This window comes from Crocuta crocuta, unplaced genomic scaffold (genome assembly GCF_008692635.1).
Source record: "Crocuta crocuta isolate KB4526 unplaced genomic scaffold, BGI_CrCroc_1.0 scaffold30, whole genome shotgun sequence".
In the NCBI taxonomy this organism is placed as follows: domain Eukaryota; kingdom Metazoa; phylum Chordata; class Mammalia; order Carnivora; family Hyaenidae; genus Crocuta; species Crocuta crocuta.
Genome location: NW_027528345.1, coordinates 3,001,847 through 3,025,346, shown reverse-complemented (window position 1 = coordinate 3,025,346; position 23,500 = coordinate 3,001,847). Strand labels below are relative to the sequence as shown.

The 23,500-nt window shown below is 39.3% G+C and overlaps 1 protein-coding gene and 1 pseudogene across 1 annotated transcript; one reads left to right on the top strand and one right to left on the bottom strand.

The window, feature by feature from the left end:
- Window positions 1-11,762: 11,762 nt before the first annotated feature.
- On the bottom strand, window positions 11,763-13,653 carry LOC144222948 (ubiquitin carboxyl-terminal hydrolase 21 pseudogene; annotated as a pseudogene).
- A 188-nt stretch (window positions 13,654-13,841) lies between these two features.
- LOC144222843 (uncharacterized) lies at window positions 13,842-22,629 on the top strand. Its single transcript, XM_077753549.1, has 4 exons — window positions 13,842-14,054; window positions 16,115-16,246; window positions 20,473-20,663; window positions 21,972-22,629. Exons 1-3 carry the CDS (start codon window positions 14,013-14,015, stop codon window positions 20,644-20,646), a joined length of 348 nt encoding a protein of 115 aa, XP_077609675.1. The 5' UTR covers window positions 13,842-14,012; the 3' UTR covers window positions 20,647-20,663; window positions 21,972-22,629.
- Window positions 22,630-23,500: the final 871 nt, after the last annotated feature.

Genomic DNA, 23,500 nt, shown 5'->3' with positions numbered 1-23,500 from the left:
TGATTTCCAATTCATACTATATACTACCATATAGAAATATCTTTTTATATTATGTAATCATACTATATTTGTTAATTCTAGAGGACTTTTTGTAGATTCTTTGGCATTTCCTACACAGATAATCATGCCATCAACAAATGAGATGGTTTTATTTTTTTCTTTTCATGTGTGTGCTTTTTATTTCTTTTTATTTCCTTTTTGCACTAAATAGCACTTTCAATACATATTGAGTAGAAGCGATATCTTTGGGATTTGCCTTGTCCCAATCTCAGAGGGAAAGCATGTAAGTTTTCACCATTAGATATAATGTTAGATGTAGATTTATGTAGATACTCTTGATCAGGATAAGGAAGTTTCCTATTATTCTGAGTTTCCTGAGAGTATTTTTTTCTTTTGTCATGAATGAATGTTGCTTTTTATCAAATGTTTTTAATGACTACATTTAGATAATCACATGGTTTTTCTTCTTTAAACTGTTAATATCCTGAATTACATTGATTTTTTTTGAATGTTGAACTAGCTCTCAGCATAAAGCCCACTCTGTTGTAAAGTATTATCTTTTTTACAAATTGGTGGATTCAACTTTGGTAACATTTTGTTCAAGATTTTTGCCTATATTCATGAGTAATATTGATCAGTAGTATTATTTTCTTGGAATATTTTTGTCTGGCTTTGGCCTCAAGGTAATGCTGTCCTCACACGGCGCATTGGTAAGCATTCCCTCCTATTCTCTGGAAAAATTATGTAGAATTCGTATTAATTCTCCTTTAAATGTTCAATAACATTTTCTAGTAAAATCATCTGGGCATGGAGTTTTCTTTATTAGAAGGCTTTTAACTACAAAATCAATTGTTTTAATCAATTTAGGACCATTCAAGTTACCTATTTCTTCTTGGTTGAGTTTTGATAGTTTGTGTCATTCAAGGGATTCATTTATTTTATCTAAGTTGTTGAATTGATGGGCAGAGTTACCAATAATCTTCTCTTATTATCCTTTCATATTATAATATTTGTGAAGATCGATCTTCTTTAATTTTTGATATTGTAATTTATGTATTAACTCTCTTTTTGGCCACTCCCAAGTAGAGATTTATAAATTTTTTAAATTTTTTTCAATGTTTTTTATTTATTTCTAGGAGAGAGAGAGAGACAGCGTGAGCAGGGGAGGGTCAGAGAGAGAGAGAGTGACAGACTCTGAAACAGGCTCCAGGCTCTGAGCTGGCAGTCAGCACAGAGCCCGATGCGGGGCTCGAACCCACGAACCGCAAGATCATGACCTAAGCGAAAGTCGGACGCTTAACCGACTAAGCCACCCAGGTGCCCCGAGATTTATAAATTTTATTGCTCTTTCCAAAGGACCACATTTTTGGTTTCCCTTATTTCTCGATATTCCTGTTTTTAGTTTTCATTTTCTTCCCACTCTGAAATTTATTATTTCCTTCTTCTTGCTGGTTTTGGGTTTAATTTGCTTTTCTTTTAGGTTGCTAATGTGTAAATTTAGGTTTTGATGTGGGAACTTCCTCTCTTTTTCAATAGTAGCCTTTTACGCTACATGAAAATACAGTAGAAAATACTTGAGTTGTCAGTACTACCCAGTTAAACCTAAGCATAGAAATATGGATTTCATTGATTCTGAATGGAGCTTCCTTCAGTCAAGTGTTTCCCATAGTTTCAATTACACAAAAGCAGCAAAGAATCATGTGAATTCCGCTGGAAAAGTAATTCAGGTGCTCCTTGAATATGAACGCAAGATTATCACTTTGGAAAGAGACAAGAGAATTGAATCCCAGACACCTCAGTTCTGTCCACTAGACACAAAAGCAGGTTCCTAAGGATATTTTCAGGATCGATTGAATCCTGAGGTTAAAAAACCCGAAAACTCCAATATATGAAACTTATAAAAAATGATACACTTCATCCAGAATGTAGAATCAACAAGAATTTAATAAAGTTAATCAAATAATTGTAGTTCAATTGCACATAAATTTGAATTGTTTTCCCATTAAAGAGTGCTTGTCTGTAAATTATTGCAGGGAAAGCCATTTTCAAGTTAATGTTTCCACCATTAGAAAATACAAAGGGCATTTTCATTAATTAGACACCGCTCTCTTTCCTCCTACTTCATCATTACCTTTGCTAGGTGGAATCAGTTTAGTACTCAAATTTATTGACATGTGTGATTCAATGACACTATTTGTTTAGAGTTCATCATATACCTGGTGGAATAAACTCATTAAGTATAAATGAATAGTTATGTAGTCATCATCTAAAATGAGCCAGTGCTGTACTCCAGAGTCATTATAATGAATGTGAACACAGCTGGAATAAAAGTCTCTGTGAAGGTTACAGGCTTTATTCTAAACTATTTAAGGCTGCAGCTTTCTTCCTATTCTTTGAAGGCTGCTTGTTCAGGAAAAACAACTTGACCTCTCTTTAAAGAAGATTGTTGCATGCATTGACTTGCCATTTTATCAAAGCTACATACCTTCTGCTGTGGCATCCTAGAAAGCACAGGAACCTGGAAAAGCTAGGATTAGCCTGGCTGTTTTTGTTTGGCAAATTTTCCGTATTCCAGAAAGGGTCTGGAGAAGAATGACCCTTGCGGGTTCTGATGGCTACTAAGTCGTTGATATTCTCAGAGAGCAAGATTCCTGTCTTCAGGTTTCTCCCTGATTTCTCACTGTTCCCTTAAGAGTGAGGAATGGTGTGCAGTATTAAAGAGTGCATTTCACTTTTTTGTTTTCAAGATTTATAGTCCAGATTGGAATTTGGTGCTACAGTGCTTCTCAGAAGCGGGTATGACTGAACATGTAACCAGGGGTGGAAACTAGTCTACACCAGTGACTGGAACTAGTATTCTAAAAGTCTGCCTTGGAATGATGCAAGTATAAACAGTATTCCAGAACCTTGCTTTTTAAACCAGGTCACGTCATATATTATTATGATGTGCATGCTCTATATCAATTAGGGGTTTTAAATTAGGGATTAAAATCTATAATAAAAGGAATTTCGTTTTATCTGTGCATTAAGCTAGTCCATTTTTTCCTAGAATTTGAGAGCAGAGTATCCCATTTCACAGTTAACACCAATGAAAAAATGTCAGGAGCGAAAATAAGTGTTTAACAGCTGATTCAGTATCACTTTGTTATCTATTCTGCAACTCTGTAGACACAGGTCAAGTTCTGGGTCAGAGAGTAATAAAATGTTGTGGTTTGAAGGAATTCCGGGGATGCAAGATGGCTTTTCCTCACCTACCCCTTTCCCTACATTTCAGCCATCTGAAGAATTTGCCAGGATATTTTTTAGAATACAGTGATGATCAGTTTATGAAGTATGAAGGGAATAGGGTCAAGGTGTGAAGCTTCATTTAGGTAATGCTTTTTCTTCTTCATATTACAGAAAAATTAGTTTATCAAGCAAGTGAATGATTTGTTTTTTGAAACCTTATTATAAATATTAAATATTTATTCAAGTGGTAATACTTCATTAGGCATAAAAATTAAACATTAAACTGACAAGATATTAAATATAAATAATCACATCTATTAATGAAAAAAAAATCAAGAACAGGTGCTTGGGTGGCTCAGTCAGTTAAGAGTCCAACTCTTCATTTTGGCTCAAGTCATGATCTCATGGTTGGTGGGTTCGAGCCCTGTGATGGGCTCTAAGCTAACAGTGAGGGGCCTGCTTGGGATTTTTCTCTCCCTCTCTCTCTGCCCCTCCCTGGCTTGTTCTCTCTCTCTCAAAATAAATAAACTTAAAAAATCAAGGAAAGGAGAGACCGGAATATATTCTGTAACCGTTATTTTTTCTTAAATGATTATGATATAGTGTTACCTGTATTGACTCTCACTGGTGCCTTTATTTTCCATACCCCTCCTTTCTCACCCCTCCTTTCTGGCTTCCCCTTCCTCCCACTCCCTAGCGACTGGTTCTTGTTGTCAAATACAGCTGCAGATTAATGCCTCTGTCCTCTCTTGAGACTTTCCACAATGCTCTTGTCTTCCCTGCGGGGGTGAAAACTGCACCGATTATCACTCTAAATATTCATGCATTTGATAAGTCATGGTTTTAGTGAGCTGTGTATGGAGTCTATTGCCTAAAAAAATCAAACTGAAAAACAAGAGATGCTTTTCACATTAATAATCGGGTGGTAATGTGCACAGGAAAAAAAACAGTTTATTGCTCCTCATCCATTCATTCACTAATTCATTTATTTATTCAATAAAAGTGTATTTTGGTGGTGCTGTGCACTTAGCAGATGCAAGTTACTGGGGATATAAAGAGAAATAAGGTTCAATGGAAGATTACAATGAGCTTTATAGTTCATTTTTCTTTGGGAAGTCAGGAAAAACTTAACAATAAGCAGATCGAAAGTGGAATGAATGAATAACCTAAAGTTAGGTTAATGTGGTTCTCAAAGTGCTATGTCCACTGTGGTCAGTCTGTAACCCTTATTCAGAAGGTATGAGGGGAGGAGACCAGAGTAGGGATAAAGCCCTCAGACTCCGGAGTCTCTCCGGCATCCAAGTCCTTCTTCATTTACCGCCCACAAAATGGTAGGATTCCTGAGCGTAGGATTTTTGTCTGTTTTGTTCACTGATACAGTCTAAGTGTCTGAAACAGTAGGGACTCAAACATGCAAAGACTATTTGATGAATGAACTGAACTTGGGTTGCAACCTCACTTTTTCTCTATTTCCTCATCTGTAAAATAAGGCTAATAGTAGCAACTACCTAGTAGAGGAGGAGCATTAAATGAGGGTGTAAAACTTAGAAGAGTGTCTGGCACAAAGGAAGGGCTCAGTAACTGAGCTATGGTGACCCTTCAACAACTGTTCATTGTGTACCTTCCAGACATCATGATGGGCAGGGAGTACTCACAGGAAGGGACACATGCACAGTCCTTGCCTTTCAGGGATAGTGAGGGGCATAGACATTAAACAGACACACATGCATCAACATAGTGACAACTTGTGATGGTTGCCAGGAAGGAAAAAAAACACAGGGTGTCACAGAAGGAAGACTTTGATGGATTATGAGTCAGGGGAGGTATCGTTGAAGAATATCTGTACCGATGGTTGAGAAGAAATCGGTCCAGACCAGGAAGGAGGAGGATTCCATGAACAAAAGGAATAGCGCTGTGTGGATGAAGGTCCCAAAGCAATAGCGAGATTGGTGCCGTCAAGAAGGGGCAGACACTGTAGCTCCAGAGTTTCTAGGAGAGGAAGACTCTTTTTTAATTAAGATCACCACTGCTTTCGTTTTGTCATTATTAGCTACCAAACTTAATCATAATTACTCTGCATGCACTCCCCCTACTCAGCTCCCAGGTTTTGACGTCTCTAAAGTTTGGCATCTTACAATTGTAATTCTAGTGTTCTTATCCCTCTTAGTTGAATATATAATTATGTAACTTATTTTAATTGAGGACAGCTTACATTTGATGAAATAGGGTGACACACTGTAACTTATAATACCAAACATTGTAAAATAGTCACAAAGGTGAAGACAAATTTTGATGTAGAGAAAGTAAATATTTAACTATGCTAACTTAAAATGTACTAGTGGCAAAAACATCTTAGCTCTCCTAATATATTTGGTGAGAACAAGATGGTTGTGTTTAATTGTTTGAAAATTTTTTGATTTATAGCTTATGATCATTTAAAATTTAAGCTCAGTTTATTTAAATACTTGGTATTATGTCATATTCAAGAAAGACCTCTCACAAGGATCTGTACTTTTTTCCTAAATTTTTAAAAAATGTTTATTAAAAGATTTTTAATGTTTGTTTATTTTTGAAAGAGACAGGGCACAAGCAGGACAAGAGCAGAGAAAGGAGACACAGAATGCAAAGCAGGCTTCAGGCTCCAAGCTGGCAGCATAGAGCCCGACGTGGGGCTTGAACCCATGAACTATGAGATCATGACCTGAGCTGAAGTCATATGCTTAACTGACTGAGCCACCCAGGTGCCCCAATGTTTATTTTTTGAGAGAGGGGGAGACAGAGCATGGGGGGGGGAGTGCAGAGAGAGAGGGAGACACAGAATCTGAAGCAGGCTCCAGGTTCTGAGCTGTCAGCACAGAGACCAACATGGGGCTCAAACTCGCAGACAGAACACGGCGCTGGAACTTACGGACCGTGAGATCATGACTTGAGCCGAAGTCGGATGCTTAACTGACTGAATCATCCAGGTGTCCCTGGATCTGTCCTTCTAAACTGAAGAAGTTCAAGATATGCTGCACTTTCTTTCTTCTTTTTAACATTTATTTTTGAGAGACCGAGAGTGCAAGCGCACGTGCGCGCGCGAGAGAAGACATAGAATCCAAAACAGGCTCTAGGCTCTGAACTGTCAGCACAGAGCCCGATGTGGGGCTTGAACCCACAAACGGAGATCATGACCTCAGCCAAAGTGGGATGCTCATCTGACTGAACCCCCAGGTGCCCCCACCCTGCACTTTGTAAACTGCAGTCCTCATTATTCAATCCAAGACAACAGTGAGGCTGACATTTTTGCTAAAAGACAACTTAGAAATTTTCATCTTCCCTTATGTCAATCAGTTGTTTTTGCAAACTAAACAGAAGATGTTGAATTTTTACATTGCTTTTAAATCAATGTAACTCTATTTAAAAGGGTTTTTTTGTGTGTGCATGTGTGAGAAATTTGTTTCCAAGAGTTTTAAATATGCAGATACGCAAGTTTTTAGAGAAGACATACATTATTATTGTCGATAAAAACTCCATCTATGGGGATATTTCCAGACATCCATTTTCAATGTGCCTACTTCATAACACAACTCTTTTGAAAAAGCAGCTATATTTTTCATTTGTTGGCTGCCTTCTTGACAGATTCAGTGAGATTGTTGTTGTTTGCCCCTTGTAATGTGGCTATGAGTTCTTATCAGATGCTAAGAGAAGGATTAGCTCTGCCATCTTCTTGTCCACTTGAGCTGCATTTTAAATCCTCTCTCTGGTGTGCATGTGTGCCTGTATCTGTGTACACGTGTGTGGTGTGTACACGCATATGCGCTCTGTGTACCAGCATACGTTCTTGCTCAGGAATCACTTAAAACCACTCATCCACTTTGGGAAGTTTATTTTAATTAAAATAACATAATTAATGCAGGTGTTTTCTTAAGCAAGGCCATCCTATATTTCAATACCCAGTGTATGAACATGGTCACTTGCATTGTGGTTTTCCCTGCTACGTATCAGAGTTGTAACTTGACTGTGGACTAGGTGAGAGAGCAGCTGTCTATTTGAATATTAAATATTAGTAAAATCCCTTTATTTCTAGATAAAAATTAAATATAAATGAGTTCTAAGGCTTTCTTTCCGCATCTTGGTGGATTGATTGCTCAGTGTATCCCTTGAGGTCAAGACACTCTATTTTGGAAACCTTGGCTTAGGCGATAAATTCTTTAGCTTTGAATTTATGGCCTTCCTCAAAGTGCTTCCCACCATGCCTCTGTTTATTCCTCATTTCTCTCTTTCATGAACCTTCAGAATTCTTTGATTCATCTCCTTACTCTATAGGGTACAGTGCAAAACAGTGCTGGGCTTCTCCAGTTTAATGTGTGTACAAATCACCTGAAGATCTGATTACCGTGCAGATTTGGAATCAGTAGGTGTGGAGGTGGGGCCGGAGATTGTGAACCTTGAAACAGCTCCTAGGTGCTGCCGTTTTTGGTCCATGGATGACTTTGAGTAAAAAGTAAATAGAGGAGAAAACACTGTCAGAATTGTACTAATTCCCTCATTTGGGAAAGCCCCACCTTGAGCTTCAGGTTTTTCATGCCTGTTCTACAGAGTTCATTCATTCAGTCATTCCTTCATTCAACAACTATTTATTGAGCACCTAGTATACCAGTCATCATGGCAGTTGCTGACAAGTATGGGGTTTCAGGTATTAGGGAGCTCAGCCCAGTGGACAGATGGGTGAATTAAGTGAACACATAAATGGCGTACAGATCAATATACTTGCATGCATGCATTTAACAGCATGGATGCACACATATATGTATGCATTTTCATAACATGCACACACATGTGCATGTGCAGACACACACACACACACACACACATATACTCTCCCACATGAGGCCTGTAGTTCGCACTGTCCCTTCAGGCTGTAACACCCCACACTAACCTCTGTGCATGTGTAATCTTACTCCACTTTTCTGCACCCAGCCCTTCCCTTTCCCTCTACACTAAGCAAATGCTCTTTCTTCCTAGCTTTTATACCTGTTAGGATATGTATCATTCATCTGGCACACAGAAAATGCTAAAAAGGCTGTTATTTCTTTTCTCAGTAGTAATGTCTGATTTCTAATTTCTTCGAGGAGAGGGATCATATCTCATACTTCTGAAATATAGTTCATTAACTTTAAAAGAACCTCAGTCAATATTTATTGACAGTGGCCATATTTAATGTTACATAATGCGATATATAACACTAACTCTTAGATAGTATGTGATTTCTTTTATTATTCTTTATTATTTCTTATCTATTAGTTTTCAGTTAAGTGGTATGGTATTTTTGCCCGCAAGTTATAGTATGTATATGATGAGTTGAATTCACAGAAACAAAGAGTAGAATGGTGGTTGCTAGGGGCTGGTTGAGGGGCGAGAGGTTGGCAAAAGGGAATAAACTTTCAGGTGTAAGATGAATAAAGGCTGAGTATCTAATGTGTAACATGGTGACTATAGTTGATAATACTGTATTGTATGATTGAAATCTGGTACAAGAGTAGAACTTAAGTGTTCTCACTGAGGGGAAAAAAAAAGTATGTGCAGTGACGATATAGGTGTTAGTTATTCGATTTTGGAATCCTCTCATAATGTATATATACATCAAATCATCATGTTATACACTTTTGATACATTACAACTTTGTCAATTATGCCTCAATAAAATTGAAAAGAAAGCTGAAAAAAAACTATAGATTACAAACAAGAAATATCCTAGACACTGTAAGAAAGAGACTTTAAAATATTGTTTTGTTATTTAATCAATTCATTGTTCTATCATTGTTCCTTGATGAAAAAGACCATATTTTATACTCTGAATATTTCAGTGTTCATCTTTCTCTGCCATGTTGTAATCACTCAAACCAATCGTTAAAAAATAAATATTAGAGACAAACTGTTTAAAATACACCAAAATATTTGCCCCGAGGGTCAGTTTTACAGCTGAAGACCCAACTACCCTGAATATTTACATTCTGAATAATACAGTATTGAAATTTAAAAGCAAAAGCTACTGTAACTATAAGAAAAAGAATGCAGAAATATGATAGCATTAGAAGATCTCACACAATATTTGAGTTATTTTCACATAAAATGCTCAGAAAATAACTAGGGAGAGATCATCTGAATAATAGCCAAACCTGTTTAAATTGATACTCCTCAAACTTTATACTTTACAAACAGCAAATGTATTTTACGTCAAGTATCTTCTTGGCCAAATATTCATGCTGAAGTGTATAGACAATAAGTACTGGAAGCATAAACAAACAGAAAAACATGAGAAAACGTCCTAATAAATTCTTAAAGGAGGAACTCAAAACTGCTTAAAATACAGAATATCTAGGAAAATAATTGAGACACAACCAAGGAGGAAAATACACAGTATTTAAAGAAGAAAAATTACAAATTACTATTCAACTCAAGAAATTACTAAAAGAAGAACAAATATCTATGTAGAGCAAGTAGAATAATTAATGAACATAAAAGCAGAAATGAATGAATTAATAAAAAATGAACACAAGCAATGAAAAGCAAATGTAAGAGTTGGCTGTTTGAATAAAATCATTCTTGGAAGAACTGTAAAAAAGATAAAAAAGAATGAGATACTAGTGAAATCAGTCAAATGAAAAAAAATGGGATAAAATAAGCATTAGAAATTAGAAATAACTGCAGATGTCAGGATTGAATAAATTATAAAGATATGTTTTGATTTTATTTATGGTATTATATTTGCAAACAAAGATGAGATATCTAAGAAAATATAAATAACAAGATTTAATAATACCATGAAAGAGATGATCAGAGTGATCCAGAAGGTCTTCTTTTAAAATGTGCCAGTCCCTGGGGTGCCTGGGTGGCTCAGTTGGTTAAGCGTTCGACTTTGGCTCAGGTCACTATCTCCTGGTTCAGGGGTTTGAGCCCCGCTTTGGCTCTGTGCTGACAGCCAGCTCATAGCCTGGAGCCTGTTTCAGATTCTGTCTCTCCCTCTCTCTCGCTGACCTTCCCCTGATCATGCTGTCTGTCTCTCTCTCAGAAATAAAACATTGAAAATTTTAAAAAATGTGCTAATTCACATATACAGTTTCAAAGTGAAGGTTGTTTTTTTTTTTTTTAACAGTCATGTTATTGGCTTACATATTGAGCTGTTTCAAATCACATTTTATTTCCTTTGGTCTCCCTATTCTGTATTTCTATATTATTTTTCCTTTTACGTTTTACTTACTTTTTTTCATCATGAAAACAGGACTCTTTAATCGCCATTCTCTATATGACCCGTTCCCCCAACCCATCACCCCTCTGGTAACCATCAGTTTGTTCTCTAATTAAGAACCTGTTTCTTGGTTTGTCTTTCTCTCTCTCTTTTTTCCCTTTGCTCATTTGTTTTGTTTCTTAAATTTCACATATGAATGGTGTTTGTCTTTCTCTGACTTATTTCATTTAGCATTATACTCTCTAGCTCTCTACGTTGTTGCAAATGACAAGATTTCATTCTTTTTATGGCTGAATAATCTTCCGGTGTGTTTGTGTGTGTATGTGTGTGTGTGTGTGTGTGTGTGTGTCTGTGTGTGTGTGTGTACATACACACACTACCTCTTCTTTATTCATCCGTCTACTGACGGATACTTGGGCTGCTTCCATAGTTTAATTATTGTAAATAATGCTGCAATAAACATGGGGTGCATATATCCTTTTGAATTAGTGTTTTTGTATTTTGGGGGCAAATATCCAGTAGGGCAATTTACATAGGGATTTTCATACTGGTTCCCATAGTGGCTTCTCCAATTTGCATTCCCACCAACAGTAAAAAAGGGTTCCTGTTTCTCCACATCGTCGCCAACACTTGTTTCTTGTGTTTTTGGTTTAGGCATTCTGACAGCTGTGAGGTGATACCTATCTCATTGTAGTTTTGATTGGCATTTCCCTAATGATAAGAGATGTTGGGCATCTTTTCATGTGTCTGTTGGCCATCTGGATGTCCTTGGGGGAAATGTCTTTTCATGTTTTCTGCCCATTTTTTAATTGGATTATTTGTTTTTTGGGTATTGATTGTATCAGTTCTTTATATGTTTTGGATATTAACTAACCCTTTATCAGACATGTCATCAGCAAATATCTTCTCCCATTCGGTGGATTGCTTTTTAGTTTTGTTGTTTACTTGTCTGTGCAGAAGCTTTTTATTTTGATATAGTCCTGGTAGTTTATTTTTGCTTCTATTTCTCTTGCCTTTGGAGACATCATCTCTAGAAAAATGTTGCTATGGCCAATGTCGGAGACATTACTGCCTGTACTCCCTTCAAGGATTTTTATAGTTTCAGGTCTCACATTTAGGTCTTTAATCCACGTGTCTATTTTTATGCGAGTACATTTCTGTTTTAATCACTACCACTTTGTAATATAACTTGAAATCTGGAATTGTTTTTTTCAGGATCGCTTTGGTTACTTGAGGTCCCAGCTTCCATACAAATTTTAGGATTGTTTTCTCTAGTTCCGTGAAAAATGTTGTCGTAAAGTTTTTTAAACCTCAAGGAACAGATTGTTCTTCTGCTGCTGTACATCCTCCACTCTAAGAATTGAGGGTCTGCAGGCTGTATACTGGCAGGGGTCTGGGGAGGTCTGTCTGGTAGACAAAGAGACCCAGGTGGAAGGGTACTTTTTAATACAAAAAGATATTATTGTATTGTATTGGCAACCACCACCTCCTCGATTAAAAAGACACAAAAATAGATGTCTCTGAGGTAAATGAGGACCCTGGGACTTAAGAGTGTTGAAAGAGTTGCACAGGGCGTGCCATAGGCAGAGGGGTGGCTCCTGCATCAGTTGATAGAACAGCACGTAGCCCTCACTGGATGCCACCTGGTTTCACTGACAGACGATACATGAGAGTCATTGCAGACACGCCAGCCAGTCTGGCACCAGTGGAGGGCTGCATAGCGTCCATAGTGGACACTGCTCGAGTAGATGCTAGGGGCCTACAGCTGGTATACCAGGCCTCCGGCTTTGTCCTGTTGCAGCAGGAAGTCCACACCTGCTGAACTTTTCTGATGGAGACTTGGGAGGGGGATTTTGATTAAGATGCAGCATGAGGATTCAGGGGCATCTTTGTATCATCAACTTTTTGGTACTTTGTGTTTTCTACCAACATCTGTCACACACTGGAGCACTCTCCGACTCCAGCTCTTCCTCCTTGGTGGAAAGGCTGAAACAACCCTGCAGAAACACCTTGCCACCCACAAATCCTTTCTGGGATGGGCAGGTCACAAGAATCCTCAAAGGTTGTGGAAAGATACCCACAGGCCTGGCATTTGAGACAACTTTTCACCTGGCCCACAGTCAGGTCCACAATATTGTGGTCCTCTTGACCCACATAATACTTCCACATTAAGGTGGCCCGGTCATCACCACTTACATCAGGTTCTTCTAGCAGAGCTCCTCCATGGTGGGGTTCAGAGCAAGCTATACTGTTGGCCAGGATTGCCCTGCATTCTCTTTGATTTCCAGGTAGAGCCACTCCAGAAGGAGCTTCAGGAATTCTTGGGCCTCCTGCTGGCTGTCTCCAGAGAAGGAAGGAACATATTTCAAGAAGACTGCTCTGAATGGAGTAGGATTCACAGGGCACTAATCACGTCTACTAAGGCTTCAGAGAGCTCTCGGGCTCCGCTCCCTCCAGGCACCTCTTGCTGGAAGTCCCTTCACAGACAGAAGTTTCGAAGAGGCCTAAGTGCTGCCCAAATACAGTAGCACTGCGATCAGGAGGCATGTGTTCCCCAGATTTCAGAGGCCCACATGACCAGAGCCCAGAATCAGCGTGTGATGAGCCGTTTTGTCATCAGAGTAAAAAGACTCAGAGGGCTGGGCAGATAGGACGTGGAAGGAGCCATGGGAAGTTACAAGCTCCATCCATATGCTGAGCAAGGTGGGGGGACCAGGAAAGCCCCCAAGGTGGTAGAGATATAAGTCTCAAAGTGGGAGGCTCAGGCTGGAGCCCCAAGTGGCTCAGTGCAGCCATGCACCCTCCCAAGGCAATCCTCACAAGGGCCTAAGTCCCCACTGCTCACAGACTTGGAATGAGCTAGTTTGGTTCTGGAAGTGAGAGGCAGAGCCACAGTCAGTGGGGGTGAGTCAGGCAGCAGAACTCCGTGATCTTCTGGAAGGGGTCCTCTAGGTGGAGGACCTGAGGTCTGTCACTGTCCCAGCTCCAGTTTCTGGAGCTTTTCCTCAGGGGGACCTGACCAGGTAGACAGAGGTCTTAACATGGGGTCTGGCCCAGGGGGTGGGTTTTGGCTCTTCTTGCTTTGGGCCCATGGGGTAAATGGTAACTTTGATCCCTATCTGGGCTGGACATCAACAGGTGGCTCTTGGGTCTCATCCAGGAGGTACTAGAGGCCTGGGGCCTTGTGGACACCATGGAAAACATAGGCTACCTGTCCTCCGGTGAGACAGTGGGGGACCTTGGCCTAGGCCAAGACCCAGCTCAGGATCACCCCCTACTAAACCCGTGCAGCTCTCCCCTAAACCCCCTATGGCTGAGCTGCAGCTTTCACCACTCCTTTTGCCACATCTGTTGCCCACATCTCTCCCACCACAGGGCTCACCACCATCTTTGTTGGTTCAGTTTGTTGGTACTTACGAGACCACTGCCAGAGAGGAAGGGTTCCAGAGACTGGGGAAAGGGACCTTTCAGAGTGTTGTTCATAATGCCATCATCAACGGTCTGAGCTGGTGACCTGTGACCTCATCAAGGATGCCCTCCTGAAGGCCAACCTCATGACAGATGACCTCCCCTGCCACTTCACTTCCATCTTTAAGGCAAGCTTCTGTACTTCTGCCATTGTCTGCCCTGTCAATGTGGTCAAGATGAGACCTGTGAACCCTGTCCTGGGCCAGTAGAGCAGTGCTGGCCACTGTGCCCTTTCCGTGATCCCTAGGGAGGGTCCCCATGCCTCTTGTTAAGGGTTCATGCCCTCCTTTCTCCAGGTTTCTGGAATGAGGTGATGTTTGTCACCTATGAGCAGCTCAAAAGGGCCCTCATGGCTGCCTGAACTTCCCAGGAGGCTCCCTTTTGAGTGTCTCCTGATGCTGACCTGACCACCTTTGACTTTGGCTTTGGCTCCAGCCAGACCCTATTTCCCTTCCCTTTCTCCTCACCCCTTCCTTCCATTTCCTTTCCCACCACCTCCCTTTCCTCTCACCCTTCTTTCCTATCTTCTCTCCCTGTTGCCTTTCAGTTCCAGTAGAGATGACACTGTGGGAGGCCTGGCACCAGCCAGGACCCTGAACCCTCAGTCCCTTGGAAAGTTAAGCTCAACTTTCTGTTCTGCCCCCAAACCCTGCCCAGCTAGCATGTCACCCATAAAATAGGTTCAGTCTTAAAAAAAAAAAAAAAAAAAAGCTAGGACACATTGTGTGGCATGTAATGGCCACATTTAATGTGTATTGCGATTTTTCTTAAAAATCATTGGTTAAATTAATAATGCATTGTACAGTGAGTAAAATCATAGAAGTTGAATATGCTATTCAAGTGGGGATAAATGTCCGCAAATAATCATGCACCTTTCCCCCATCAAGAGGCACACTTCATGTGTATGGACTATAAACTTACCTACCTCAAAGAAATCTTAAGAATAGTTGTTTCATAAATGTATAATTTTCTCCCCGTAGACTGGAAATCTTCTTAGGTCGGGGATTATGCCTTTTGCCCCTATTTCTATCCACCATAGAACAAAAAATAAAATTTCAACAAATAAAGATAATGACACATGTTTTTGAGACAGTGGATGTCAGAGGCAGTATAGCACAGGGATTTTAGTCCAAAACCTTAGTTTGGAATTCTAGTTTTACCACCATATATCTGTAGAGTTAGGATGAATTACTTAACTTCTAAACTTTAGTTATTCATCTATAAAATGTGTTCAACAATAATAACCTAGAGGGAAAGTATTACTCATGATAATTGAAATATAAATAGGAAAGCATCTGGCACAGTGGAGAGCACATAGTAAGAGCTCAATAAATGATCACGAAGATGGCAATGGACTGTTTTTATAATTTCAAGTTTGCATCCCCTTAGAAGGGAATCTCCATGAGGGCAGGGAATTTGTCTTTGCTCATTGTTTTATCAGTTGTACTTCCAAGTAGCAGTTATCACATAGCAGGGATCAAATCAATACCTGTTGAATGAATGAATACATTTCCAGTGTTTGCCAAGCATAATTTGCTAGGTCTGTCTTAGAATAACTCAGCGGTAAGTATTTTCATCATTGCAACACTAAACAAGATTTTATTTCTTCTTCTGTTAATAAAAGATTGGTTTAAGAGAATTTGATAAGCACACATTTATCTTTTATATGGGCCATACCTTTAGTTCTTCTGGCAGTTTTTCTCATTTGGTGTCAAAAAGAAAATATGTATTGGGGAAATTTTTCTATCAATATTTTGTAGTAATAAAAGAAGCTGAATGAAATATACAGGAGACTGACAGAAGAAAAAATACAGTCCAGCATCTGGGTAATAGGATTAATTTTTTTAACACAAATTTGTTCATTTAGTGTGTGCCTACATTCATCTTCCATTACTCCATTCTAATAATGAAATGGAAAATAATTGTTTCACCAAAAATATAATTTAGTGCAGGGGCTATATTAGTTTTAAAAAGGCATGAGCTATTATTTGCTTGAAATCGTCATCAAATTCCTTCAATTTAACGGTCATTTAAAAAGCTACCCTCCCTCCATTCACTCAAGATGAATGTGAACGTGCACATCCAGGGAGAGCACCAATCAATTTAGTAGTTAATGATTATTGTTTCCATTTCAGAGTGTTTACATTTTCATTCAGCTTCTCCTAATGCGGTATCATATGATTTGCAGGAGAAGTCACCACCCTCTCAGCACCGGAGCATATGTGAGCATTTCTTTGCTTATTCTTCATGGAGGCATTTAGTTAGAATTCAACAGAGGAACAACTGGAAAGATGTCTGCCCACCCAGTGAACACAAGGAAGTAAGTAATCTCAGAGAATCTGCACTAACGCAGCACTGGGCACAACGCAAATATGGCATAAAATCTATCTTTACATTTATTTGCAAATATGTACAGATATGCTTCATATAAATTAATCCTCCATTTCATTATAAGGAAAGAATAACGTCTGTGGTCAAAAGTGATGGTACAGGGAGAGCGTTAATCTGATTTAGCGCAGCATGTGAAAAATTAATTGGAAGTCAGAACTCCATAGTGTTTATTATAAAGTAATTTCACACCAGGTCCGGATTAGCATGGTAACGGGTGACAATAGGTCATCACTATGTTAATTGAAAGACAGCATGCTTTATAAAGAGGGAGAGAAAAAGAGGAGAGAGAGAAGGAGACAGACACAGAGAGACAGAGAGATGGATTGATTTAGAGATTCAGAATGTACAATGAATTGGTAGTGGTTCAGGACAAAGGACATAGAAAGGATGACATCCCACTGAAAGATAGCCTCTTGTAAACTCGGGTGAGTAGGCTAAGCAAACGCTAAGTCCGGTGACATGAAACTCTGAGAGCCCTGAGATCCCTGAAGACTGAAATGTTTCCTAGTTGCTGCACCCTTCGGACAGCTGTCTTGTAGAACTGAAGACACTGACGTGCTTTGCTCTCCGGAGCCATTAGAGAAAGGGAAAAGCCCAGGCCTGGGGCCAGGGGCTTCAGGTTCTCCTTATCTTTTGTTCTCTGAGGACACAGCTTGGCTCTCAGAGGCTCTGGACTCTGATCTGGAGGGATTAGTCCAGGTGCATTAGTGGTAAAGTGATGGCATCTTTCATTTACCAGCCTCTGGGTTGATAAAGCCAACCCCGGCAGACAAGTAACAGAAAATAACCTGTCATTTGGACATCATGCTGACTGGGCAGCCAAGTCAGGCTCAGCCTTCTAGTTGAGTGCAGAATCCACTGAGCATCTACCTGTGCAGAAACCTGTCCCATTACGCTCTGGCAGTCCCACCCATGCGCTGGGGGCCGGGATGTGCCGCCTGTGACAGCACCCTACAGTTCAGTGGCTGAAATAGGGAAGTGCTTTTTCTGTGGCATTTGCATAAAGGAGGGAGGTGTTAAAGAAACTAGCAAATCATGCCGTAGACACAGATCCTACATGAGTGTGAGTGAGAACTCTGTTATAAACCGCTGTCATTGCTGAAGTCTGGGTTAGCGGCTCACTAGTGGTTTAAACATGCATTTCCATCATACAAAAAAAGGTAAGGGGCACCTGGGTGGCTCAGTTGGTTAAGTATCCGACTTTGGCTCAGGTCATGATCTCCCCATTTGTGGGTTTGAGCCCCGCGTCAGGCTCTGTGCTGAAGGCTATCTCAGAGCCTAGAGCCTGTTTCAGATTCTGTATCTCCCTCTCTCTCTCTGACCCTCCCCTGCTCACGCTCTCTCGCTCTCTCGCTCTCCTCCCTCTCAGAAATTTTTTTAAAAAGGTAGAACAATGTAACACATATTTAATCAAGCTAGAAAGTGACCCAAGGAAATCAGATTCACAGAAATAGAGGAGATAGAAACTAGCTGGGGACCGTGTGTATGGAAGTCCTGTGCATGGGCAGGAGGGGGATGGTAGACGGAGTGAGAGGAGTCCGTGACTTTTATGTGCAAAGAGAAGAAATCATCTATTAGGATTCTGCAATTCTCTGCGGTATGAGCTGATGAGCATGACCTTTCGGCCTACCCTTTCTTGTGGAAAGTTTGCAACCCAGGCTGACACAAGCTGTTGTAATATGTTAATTTTGACCCAGCTCTGCTACAAATACTAACCGTGATCGCTAAGACATTTTCACTAAGAAATATAGTCCTTTGGACATAGCTTTCAGCACGAAGGATCCCGATGAAGTGTACTAACCTCTCTAATGAAGGTCAAAATTAAAAAACAAAACCTAAAACAAGGAAAGAAAAAGTGGTTTCGAGAAATGGGAACACCACAGAGGTTGTCAGCTATGAGGTTAGCAGTCCAGGCACCATCCTTCATCCTGCATTCTTGTAGGAAGCTTTGTTCCTTGGAAGAGCATGGTGGGAGGTCAGCTGGAAGTTATTTGGAAAAAACTGAGTGGAGATGAATTCAGACAGAGCAGGATGAGTTTAGAAACTCCTGTCAGGGAGCTAGGTGTAATTTTAGAGGTAGAAAGGAAATGGGCAAGACAGGCTTGCCCAACAGAGAGTGTTCTGTGACACTAGGTCAACATTCATTTATTCAAGGGCTGACCATCCTGAGTCACATGCTCCAATGCCTACTAAGCCCAGCCATGTATTAGAAATGATGAAACAGGGAAACAGGTGCTTCTGAGGATTGCAGTGAACTGGGAAAACAAGTAGTGGCCTCGCAGCCCCTGTTGACTATTGCTCCATAAAAGTATGGGCCAACTGTGTCTGTATCTTCTGACTTTTTAAGAGGAGACAGAAAAAATATTTTTATGTGAAATTTTCCAATTCCTGTGTGCACAACAAAATCAAATGTTTGCAATTACAGTGTGCATCTAACGAGAACTGTCTGGGAGCAAGATACAGCCTTATGCTCATAGTCTGCTCCTCTGGGTCACAGGCAAAATCCCTAACCCTCCATTTCTTCTTTGAAATCTATTTGCTAGAAGGTGTTCCTTCTTCAGTGCATGTGTTTGCACAATTGGTGTCTGTTATCATTATATATCATTATATTTTTAAACCTAAAGTTTAAATGAGTCTTTTCCCCTCTCTTTGATCAGTGACTCTCAGTTGTCAATTCGTTGGTAAAATAAAAGGCAAATAAGGGGTTGCCTGATGCCTCAGTCAGTTGAATGTCTGACTTTTGATTTTGGCTCAGGTCATGATCTCAGGGTTGTGTGACCAAGTCCTGGGTTTGGCTCCCTGCTGAGTGTGGAGCCTGCTTGAAATTTTCTCTATCTTTCTCTCTCTCCCTCTATTCCTCTCCCCGACTCACTCTTTCTCTCTCTCTCTCAAATAAAAATAATTTTAAAAAGGCAAATATGGAATATGGGTTCTACAACACACAAAATTGAAAAGTGTTGATTAAGAAAGCACTTAATGAAACTCCAAAGCTACATTATTTTGTTGATTCTTAAAGAGAAGGAATAAATGTTCTTTGTTCTAGATTAGGAATTATCCCTTTGCAATTGAAGTATGATTGACATACAATGTTAATTAGTTTCAGGCATATGACAATGATTAGACAATTCTATACATTACTCAATGCTCAATCATGGTAACCTGGTTAGTGTGGTCACCATATAATGTTACTATAACATTATTGATCATATTCCCTATGCTTTATTTTCATCTCTGTGACTTATTTATTTTATAACTGAAAGTTTGTGCTCCTTAATACCCTCCATCTATTTTGCCCACTCCTCCCTCCAACTCCCCTCTGAATCAGGAATTTTTTTTTTTGTTATTGTTTTTTGAGGAGGAATTCTTAATACTGAATTCACCCAGGAGCTTCATCTGGGCTCTAAGCTCTTTGAAATGGTACTCATAATGTTGAATGTAAATGTGGGTTGTATACTTCTCTTTTTGGAGGGGGAGTCCATAGCATTCATTAGCTCCAAAATGGAATCTATATCTCCTACCGAGATAATAGTATTTACTGATCTAGATCCTATTTATAATTTTTAACTGCTTGTACTTCAGGGGAAAAATGTGTATTTTCTCTGTTTCAACTGTATCACTTGGGGTTCACAGTTAGGAAAACAAAAGTGACATGGAGATCTATCATTCCTTTAGCATAAAAACTAGAGTCACACATTTGATGAATGTGTGAGGTCACCAAGATAATCCTTGGTAAGTGATTTCTGAACAGAGAAAATTCGTTTTTATACATTTAATAGACATGTACTCAACATTTGATAGAATGCATACTTTTCTAGACTTTACACGTTTTAGACACTATACGGGGTGGGCATTTGCCATTCTTTTTAGCTACCTAGATTCTGAACCCTCTGAGATTTTAAGAATCTATGGTATTAATAAAAGGACTGTTTTTACTTTCCTAGTGCATAGAATAGGAATAAGAATCAAAGGACTCAGAATTGAATCAGATGGGAGGGGAGTTAGAAGCAGGAGGGATACAATGCAAAAGAGAATAAGGAATTTTTGGGATCCTTAAAGGATATGTTCACTCTCTTGATTTTATTTTATNGGCTCATCACCCGAAACACGAACTCACAGGCTAATAATCCAGTTTTTAGTTCTTTGCCTTCCCTCCAGAACCCCAGCCAGCCAGGAGCGCGGACGCCCAGTGTCCACGCGGCTCTTTCAGGGGCCCCAGCCGCCCGGGAGCTACAATGGTGGCAGGCGCACCACCTCTCTGAAGTCCAGCCGCCAGGAGCAGCACAAAGAAGCAGTTTGTGCCCTCAGCATCCCCAGGACCAGTTGGCGTGAGGGGACCTGGTGTGCAGGTATTTGGCAAGTACGGTCTTTCTATGCCCCGAGTGGAGGTTTTTCTGTTTCGGACTCTCTCCTTTTCCCCTCACACTCCCCGTAGAGGGTAGAGGGGGATTGCCTCCGACCCTGGGGTCTCTGATCCCGGCCCAATTTTATCTTCCCCCGTTCGCACTCACGTTAGAAGGCTCTCTCAGTGGATTCTGTGTCCTTTCTCTCCCAATATTTCAGGTTTTGTAAGGTTTCCAATGGCTTCAGATCTTTTCTGTGTGATGTATGGGCACGAGTGTAAGCACGAAGCTCCTTACTTCTCCGCCATCTTGCCCCCCTCCCCCCACTCTCTTGATTTTAGTATGGTTTCATGTGTATATAGTTGGGTCAAAACTTACCAAAATTCACACTTAACTGAACATCTTCAGTTTTTTTTTTCTTTTGGCCAACTATTCCTCAGTGAAGTTGTTAAAAAACTGAACCAAAGAAAACACAAAAGGAATTTATTCAGCTAAAAGGAAAATTTTCCAACACAGAATAGAGGTGTAAAAAAGAAGGAAGAACAATAGAAAAGGGTAAACAGATGGATAAGTTTGAATGAATAATGATTAAGATAATTAAAATATGTGTAATAGTACATATTAAACCATAGCATAAAGATGGAAGGTGAGTAAGTAGAGTTAAAATGTTCTATTGTTTTGGGAATTAGTTATATTAGACGCTAATGGGTCAATGATATATGTTGTAACTTCAAGGACAATATGAAATAAAGGAGTACTAGAATAATATGACATAGGAGAAAATAACAAGAACAATAATAATAAAATATTCCAGTGAAGGCAAGAAAAGAGAGAAAATAGGACCTACTACAAGTGGGACAAACAAAACAAGCAGAAAGATGGCAGATTTAATACCAGATTTCTCAGTAATTACATCTGAAGTAACAGAGCTAAATACTTAAATTAAAAATCAAAGATAACATTTGATATAGACTGGATGAAACAACAAAATCTAGCTATATGCTGTTCAGTGTAGATTATGTGAAGTTTGAAGGTAAAGGAATGAAAAAAGATGACATTGCATACACTAAGCAGAGAAGACTGGTGTTATTATAATAATATCAAAGTACAGAAATGCTAGAGATGAACAGGATCATAAAATAGGATCATTCTACCCAAAAGTATAATTCTAAATTTGTATGGATCTAATAATATAGCTCCAAAATATATGAAACAAAAATTAGTAGAGCTAAAAGTAGAAACCGTTGCAGAAACAGAGAGGGACATTTTTTTCTTTTTTTTTATTTTTTAAAATGTTTTATTTATTTTTGACAGAGAGAGAGGGAGACACAGAATCAGAAGCAGGCCCCAGGCTCTGAGCTGGTCGTCAGCAAAGAACCCGATGCGGGGCCAGAACCCACAAACCGTGAGATCATGACCTGAGCTAAAGTCAGAGACGGACATTCTAACACACTTTCCTTCTCTCAGTAATTGATCGAATAAGCAGCAAAATGATTAATGAAAACAAGTAGTAGCAAGAATGTGGACAAAATGTAGCTTTTATGCACTGCTGAAAGGGATGTAAAATTATGAGAACAGTTTAAAAGTAATCTGTAGTTCCTCAGAAGCTTATATGTAAATTACCATGTGTCTCAGCAATTCATATTTAGGTAGATAACCAAGAGACACAAAAACAAAACAATGGACTATGTGATTATTGATAGCAGCATTATTCACAGTGGCCCAAACCGGAAGCTCGAATGTCTGTCATATGTTGAATGATTATACAAAATGTGCTTATTGATACATTGTGTTTTTATTTGACCATAAAAAGGGATGAATTTCTAATACATGTTACAGCATGGATGAATCTTAAAGAAAATTAAGTGAAAGCAGCCAGATCCCACAACTGCATATTGTATGACTCAATTTATATGAAATGTTCAAAATCTGTAAATCTATAGAGACAGCAAGTAAATTAGTTGCCTAAGGATGGAAAGATTGGGGGGGGGGGATAGGGAATAATTTTCTGCAGAGATGAACATGTACTAAAATTGATTTAATGATCAATGATTTTTAGTATTTAACCATAATTAAATTGTATGCCTTAAATTAATTGTGAATTTTATCTCAATAAAATTGTTGTCTTTTTAAAAAGACAACAGAGTGTCCATATGGTTCTCTTAAGACACTTGCTCTTGAAACCCAACTGTCATTTTGCAAAAAAGCCCAGATTAGCCACATGGAAAGCCACATGTAGGTGTGACAACTAACAGCTGTATTTGAAGTCCTAAGGGACAGAATGCATCAATTTTCAGACTTATGGTTGCATTCCCTTCAAATTGTTCAGCCTTTGAGTTTTCCCAGTGATGCTTCAGACTCTGGGCAACAGAGAAATCACCCCACTGTGCCCTGTGTGAGTTCTTGACCCATATAATCAGTGATCATAATAATAAAATGGCTTTTGTATGCTGCACAAGGAAAAGGATTGATATAATGTATAATAGAGAGAGATGATCAACAATGACAAACTTGGTTTCTTGAAAAGAATAATAAAATTGCTAAATTCCCGAAAAGACTAATGAAGAAAAAAATTAAAGCCCAAATTATCAATATGAAAAACATGGAATATTGGTATAGATCTTACTGACACTAAAAAGATGCTCTGACGCTCTTTAAACAAATATACTCAAAAATTTAAATGAGGTAGACAAATTCCTAGAAAACCATTTTACACACACTGAAGAAGAAATAATGCTACATTTATTAAAGATGGACTCTTGTGGGGTGNAAAAAAAAAAAAAGATGGACTCTTGGCCTCTGAGACCCATGGGGAGGGCCTGTGCAAGAAGGGGGCAAGCTGA